The 6,958-nt window shown below is 38.5% G+C and overlaps 1 protein-coding gene across 1 annotated transcript; it reads right to left on the bottom strand.

Moving 5' to 3' along the window:
• Positions 1-1,546: 1,546 nt before the first annotated feature.
• Positions 1,547-3,988, bottom strand: LOC132481747 (serine/threonine-protein phosphatase 4 regulatory subunit 3B-like). Its single transcript, XM_060086550.1, has one exon. It carries the CDS (start codon positions 3,986-3,988, stop codon positions 1,547-1,549), a length of 2,442 nt encoding a protein of 813 aa, XP_059942533.1.
• Positions 3,989-6,958: the final 2,970 nt, after the last annotated feature.

Raw genomic sequence — 6,958 nt, 5'->3', positions numbered from 1 at the left:
CATATCTACACAGACAGTCCATCTTGTTCAAACCATGGTCATAATTAAAATTAACTCTAAAATCTTCAAGTAGGAGAAACTGCTTTAATTTAAGCAATTCCAGGAAAAATGGACCCAGTTAACTTCCTCCTCTAAAAATAAAACCACTTAATTCTTTGTTACAACTTATTATTAGAAATTCACTTGCATTCACTCTTTAATAAAGCACCTTTCATATTACTCCTGTTTATAGAAAAAAACTTCATGTACTGTGTGTGTACTTTGACACGTAAGTAACTTTTTCTTAAAAAACTGTCCAAAATGGTTTCTACATATCAAGTGCCACTTCATTCAGCACTATTTTTTGTAAGTTGTTAGTCTCTGTAAATTACACTTTAAAAGCTACCCACTGGGGCCTCCCTGGTGGCGCAAGTGGTTGAGAGTCCGCCTGCCGATGCAGGGGATACGGGTTCGTGCCCCGGTCTGGGAGGATCCCATATGCCGCGGAGCGGCTGGGCCCGTGAGCCATGGCCGCTGAGCCTGTGCGTCCGGAGCCTGCGCGTCCGGAGCCTGTGCTCCGCAACGGGGGAGGCCACAACAGTGAGAGGCCCGCATACCGCAAAAAAAAAAAAAAAAAAAGTTACCCACTGCTCTGAAGACAGACACAACTTTATTAATGAATCAGGAAATGACTTCCAAGTATCTTTCACAATTTAGGCAGTTGAAAGTATTCTTTTCTACCCACTCCCAAGATCTTAGAGAACACTATTTTAGAATGCTACCGGACCGATTCTTCACATCTCATCTAAACAAACAAAAAATTTTGCTAAGAACAGCACATTTTGAATCCAGCTTCCTTTTTTGTTCATGAAAATACATAACAAAAGTTACTTCCCTCTAATATTACTCATAAGGGTGAATTTTTGTCAAATCTTCACAGAAATGTGAATAGCTTAACTTTATTTTTTATTACAGTTGACTTTGCTTTCCACATAAACATGAACGTAAATTTTTATTTCAAAGAAGGCAACTGAAAGAAGAAAACCATAGCCAGAACCACTGGGCAAATAATGTTATACTGTTAACAGTTGTTTCTAATATATAACCCTGAAACAGAACTACATTAATATTACATTATCAACCTGTTTTCTCCCCTCAAACAAGACTTTTTTTCTTGCTAAGAAGTTATCGCTCAGGTTCTGGTTAGCTTTTTTCTTTTCTTTTTTTTAATTCTAGGAAGTTTGGTTTTTACAGAAATAAATTCTCCTAGATGATAACACTGAGCATCTTTGCTACTTATTGAAAAAGTGACCCTGTAATTCCAAAAATAAAAGAGACCATTTAAAATGTACTATTATGCCATAGGAGACACATCTTATGCAAAACTGAGAGATTGTTGTGTTAGAGCTACAAAAAGAGTGTATTCCTAAAACAACAAATAATCATTTCATCATTCAGTAAGTTCACATGAGAAAGATTTGGATTCACATGTTTCAGCTAATGTTACAGAATTTTATTAATGCTTTGCTGTGTACAGAATTTTAGTAATGTAGAGTTTAGTAATGTTTCAATGTTGAGGGTTTTCCCTTAAGACTTTATGAGGTAGATGTAGTTTTTTCCTGGGGGGCGGGGTTTCACCTCCTTTATCTTCTTCGTTGTCATCTGAATAATCCTCTAAGTCCACCATGCTGCTATCGTTTGGGTTACCTGCTAAACTAGCATCACTAGCAGAATGGAATGAAGTAAATTCGAAGCCACCCAAAGATGTTTTGGGGGGAAGATCTACCCTGTCTTCATTTTCTTTTGCTTTTTTAGTCTCCACAGATTTATCATAATGATCTTCAAAATCACTTTCTGATGATGGCATACCTGCTTTTCCTTCCTCTAAATTTTCTTTAAAACTCATTTCTTCCTTCTCGTTCAAGACACTGACGCCTCTGCGAAATACCTTACTATACGGTACAGGATACAACATCTTCCACAGTTCATTCTGCTTCTTTTTCTCTTGTTCATATTTAGTCTTCAATCCTTTGAATGTCTGAACATATTCAATTGACTCAAGTGTTTCATAAAACTCTTCAACTATATGTGCAACAAGAGACTTGATATTTTCCTCTTTTATGTATTCAAACAGCTCAATAATAGCTGAATTCAACATATTGTTCCGAGTTCCATTAGCCAGAAGGGCATTTACAACTGGCTTAAAAAGTTTTCCCTCGATGATGTAAAAATTATAAAGTTCATCTTTAAGGCCAATCATCCTTCTCATAAAGCGAACAGCACACAAGACCAGGAAAGTGTGCTTTGAACTCATCAAGATCAAGACTCTTCTTAGCAAGTCTTTTCTCAAAATATAGGTTTTTATGTAATATGTGTGATGTTGCACACAAAATGTGAGCAGCTCTAAAATTAAGGCAAGCAGCTGTGCTGTTTGGTAATTATTGAGGTAATTTTTGTTGTTTTTGTCAGATCCAACTATATTATCCTCTTCACATATATCTTCTGAAGTAGTTGACAAAAGTGGTGCTATGACATTATGTATACAATGTCTATAGAAGAAATTTAGAAATTCATTTATTTTAAATTTTCTATGCTTTGCCAGCATGTTGTCTGGATCAAGTAGAGCACAAAGAAGTTCCATTAAATGAGCAGCACCTCCTAGCTCAGGGTCAGTATCACAGATCATTTGTTCAATTATTAAATTAATGAAAAGTTTGCCATCTTCACTTTGATGGGCTTCTTCCATCATAAATCTTTGGACCACGGATGAAGTATACATCACTAGATCAGCAAGTATATCAGTAGCAACTGACCTTATTCGCAAATCATCCATGCCCATTACAATTTTAAGAGCAGGAAGAATTCCCAATTCTGTCAGTACTGTGAATACTTCACACTTTCTTTCAGGACGTAATAGCTGAGAAAATGCACAGAATTCCTTTAAAAAAAATACCAGGTCACTCCGTTTATCATCATCTGTGGTCTTATCCCTTATCTGTGCAAAAACTTCAGCCAAATACTCGTATTTTTCCAGAAACATGTGGACTAGGTCAAGTTTGTTAAAAACAATAAAACATGCAAGCCTAGAAAGAACATTGTCTTGAAACTTGGATGCTGTTGGCAAAAGGATGTCGTGAATGTACTGTACCCTGTATGTCTGATGTACTTTTTGTCGAAGTTCACAGTCCGTTATTGGTATAACTTCCCTGAACTTTGCAGTTTGGGTTAAGAATTCCCTATGCCTTTTTGGCTGAGCCAAAGCAGGGTCATATTCAAGGCATCCCACCACATCCATGATACACTCATCAGAAAACAGGATCTCAAACAAAGATGTCTTGTTGAGGAGTAAGATTCCTTTAATAATTTCATGCAAAAGGTATAAGCCTTCAGTATCCTCTAGGTTCTCAAAAATGTGGAACAACTGCAGTAGTGTTTTAATATAGTCCTTCTTTTCGAAGACCACAGCCAGCCTTTCTTTATCCATAGGTGAGGTGAGACCCAAGGTAACTAAGTTAGCAACATGTACAAGTTTACTGAGTTGGAAGTTTGACGGGTCGAGCAGTTCACTGGTTTTTGGCGAGTCATCACACTCTTTGTCTTCTGATTCATCCACGATGTCATGTATCGCTTCGACACATGGGACTTTACCTTGAACCTGGCAAATGGCTTTCCAGACCTCATGACAACTTGCCGTGTCCTGGAAATGTATCCTTATACCATGGTTCCCAGCCTCAAACCAAGTAATTAACGTTTCTTCTTTCTGATAGTGCGTGTCTGGATTTATCTTTGACCCCAAGATCAGTGAGCCGTCGGACTCGGATCTAACTTGCAGAAACACGGCCTGGGCCCCCTCCACATAAGTGAGTGAGATGTGCCCTGTGCCCAGAATGACCCATTGTTGGTCATCAATCCAGGTATATAATCTTACATAGAACTGGTTGTCCACCGTGGCGACCTCGGGTCTCATCACTCCAGCCCTGGTCTCGGCGCAGGTCCCCGCTTCTGCCATGCCCCGACTCAACGACGGCTGGCTCTGTAGTGGCAGCACAGTAGTTGAGGTGGCTAGTGGGGAAAATAGTAATAGAACATGGTGGATAAATAGTGGCCACAGGGACCCCGGCAGCTCCTCACCTCCTCCTGTTTCCCCGGAGTCCCACTACTCACTCACATCCCTGGAGCCCCTCCTTCCGTGTTGCAATTGAAGCAGCGAGTCACTCAGCCTGCTCGCGGTTGTCTAGGAAAGCCTCTATTATGTCAAGATTCTTATGATTCCCCCAGGATTCTACCCAAAAGGAACATTCTACACTCAAGGCGAGATGCCACCAAGCCTACCAATGGAGGCTTAGGAATGCGAGCAAAGGGCACTGCTCTTTCCATAAAAGGTTTTGTCCCCGAGAAACATTTTCACTCATCAAGTGTGTGGGGATGGAGACTTAGGACCCTAGACAAAAGAAAGCTTAATCACTTATGTCCTGAGCAAGTTAACACCAAACACCGTGTGTCAAAGAAAAACACTTCCCCCCACAAGCCCGGCTCCCCCCAATTCTGCCCCTCTCCCCAAAGAAGCAGGAACAAGTATACTGTAGACCATTACCAATGATTAGAGATCTGTAGGTAGGCCTTCTCTAAAAGGCTTAGCCAATGTTGGTATCACTAACTTACCCATCCTTGGGAGAGGATATCGTTCTAAGAGGGAGTTGGCAACTCCTTTACTCTGTTCAGCTCAGGCTAAAGCTCTATCTTTCAGCACAACAGGGAAAACATTTCCTCAAATTTTCCCAATTCTATAACCACACTCCTTATTGCTAGGGAAGGAGTGGGCCAGAGGGCAACTCAGTTGAAATTAGCCAAAAGTGAGTATTGAACACCACAGATCAATTGTTTTATTTCTTTTCTTAATAATTATGGTAGTAATAGCAACCACAATAACTAAGGAATGATAACTTGACTGCTTATTATTATAAAGAAAGGTAATAATATCATTGACCAAATATAATAATTTAGCGCTTATGTTCAAGACACTGTGACAAGAACTTTTATATATTTTCTTACTTAATTTTAATAATAACCTAGTGAAATAGGAGTACTAAGTGTCCTTCAGAAAACAAACTTAGAGAAGTTAAATAAATTGCCAAAGAGCATATGGCTAATAATTTGAGGAACTCTGAACACATGTCTTTCTGATTACAAAATTGGTTTTCTCAATTCAATCTCATTGAAGTATGCTATCCCCTGCTTTTCTTGGCCTTCATTACACTTTATTTTACATTCCTTCCATCTGTATAATTTGTAATCAACATAAAATTATCAAGAGAAGATGAAAGTCACGCACTTCCTCCTTTAGATCCACATCTGTGTATAGCCAGTGGAAAAATAGAAGCTTGTATATGGCAATTCTGTTAAATATAATTTTAATAGTAACCAAGTTGATTTTTGATGTAGCAGCAACTTCTGCAGTTTTCTTAAAAAACAATTTTTTTTCCAAAACATTAACCCTGTTATTGCAAAGGAGAAACTGAGAATTGGGCCGCATCAAGCACATTTCGACTTGAAGGGTCCTATTTGTAACAATCACTTCATTTTACATAGCATTGGAGGTGTGTGACCATTCTCAAGTAGAGCACAGAAAAACTGTTCCGCACACCTCTCTTGCAATGTAGCCTCCAGGAGGTTACTGTACAAGAATATTCCCTGGGACAGTACAGTCAGGGCTCTTTGGGAATTGAATGCAAATGACAATCATTTCATGAGAAAATTTAAATCGGTGCCAGGATACTGCTGGTTTAGAAACATTTACAAATTATAAATAATACTTAAACATAAGAACTCATAAATGACTAATACAAAATTTGGCATGTGTGCTAGTTAAAAGTTCCCGTCTTATTTCAATAAAAGAGAATATGCAAATATATAATAACAATAATGACATGCATGCTAATGGTCCAATTTTTTTTCTCTGCTGTGGTTATATTAAAGTTTCTGCTAGAATCCATTATAATACTGTCAAGTGTCTGAATATGCCCTCGGTTCCATTCTCTGAGAGGCATTCAGCACAAATCTATGTGTTCTTGCAATTTTATCACAGGGAGTTTCCCTTAGGCCAATTAAGGTCCCTTTATCTTAATTAGGTTAACTAGAATCTCTTTACAGTCTAAAAGAGCCTCAAGTCTGAATTTCTTATTGCTATTTCTGCAGTAGATTTTTCAGTTCCTGTCTTATTTGGTTTGGGAAGTAGAACAATGCCCTTTTTTTGTTTCAGTAGTTCTACCTATTTAAGATGATTATTTTTTTGGTGTTTTGTTGTTTTACAGAGAGCAGGGTAATGTGAATAAACAAATGCCATATTCTAGGAGCTGTGTAAGTCCCTTTTAAAGGCATTATTTATTTTTTATTTAATCCTCGTACAATAATGGCCTGAGGAAGGTATTATTTCTACCATATTAGAGAGGAAAAAAACTTGAAACTCCAAAACTGAATCAAACATTTGGTTCAGACCTCTGCAGTAAGTGATGATGCTAGGATTTGAAAGTAGGCCTGTATAGTTCTGACTCTCTGCTTTACTGTTCCCAATATGCAATGCTTTCTCTTAGGCTATGCCTAAATTGTTACAGCAGATGTTTATAATGTGGATGAAGAATGTCACCTGCCATATCAGTAAACAAAGGACTTTGTGCCATCAAGCCAGCAGCCACTGCAGCCATCCCCAACTGTGCACCCTGAGGGATTTAGGATGGAGAAAAGCAGGATACTGACCCTGGATAGTTAAGGTGCATATCAAAGGAATGATTTCAATGAGCCCAGACTCTAGCATCTTTCCATACATAGAAAAGCACCAAATTCCTTAACTTGAGACATCTGGTTTTCTTTAATCAAAGGTAATCTTTTGATGTTCTGACTACTACCTGGTTTTTGTCACAAAACTCCTGTATCTCCTGGCTTCTCCCTTACCTCTTTGGAGCAGTCCCTCAGAGCTATCTGA

The sequence above is a fragment of the Mesoplodon densirostris genome, chromosome X, assembly GCF_025265405.1.
Source record: "Mesoplodon densirostris isolate mMesDen1 chromosome X, mMesDen1 primary haplotype, whole genome shotgun sequence".
In the NCBI taxonomy this organism is placed as follows: Eukaryota; Metazoa; Chordata; class Mammalia; order Artiodactyla; family Ziphiidae; genus Mesoplodon; species Mesoplodon densirostris.
Note: the sequence above shows the minus strand (reverse complement) of the source record. Positions and strands in the feature narration are given on the sequence as shown.

Coding starts and splice junctions, on each gene's coding strand:
- LOC132481747 (XM_060086550.1), bottom strand. CDS start 3,988: ATGGCAGAAGCGGGGACCTGCGCCGAGACCAGGGCTGGAGTGATGAGA.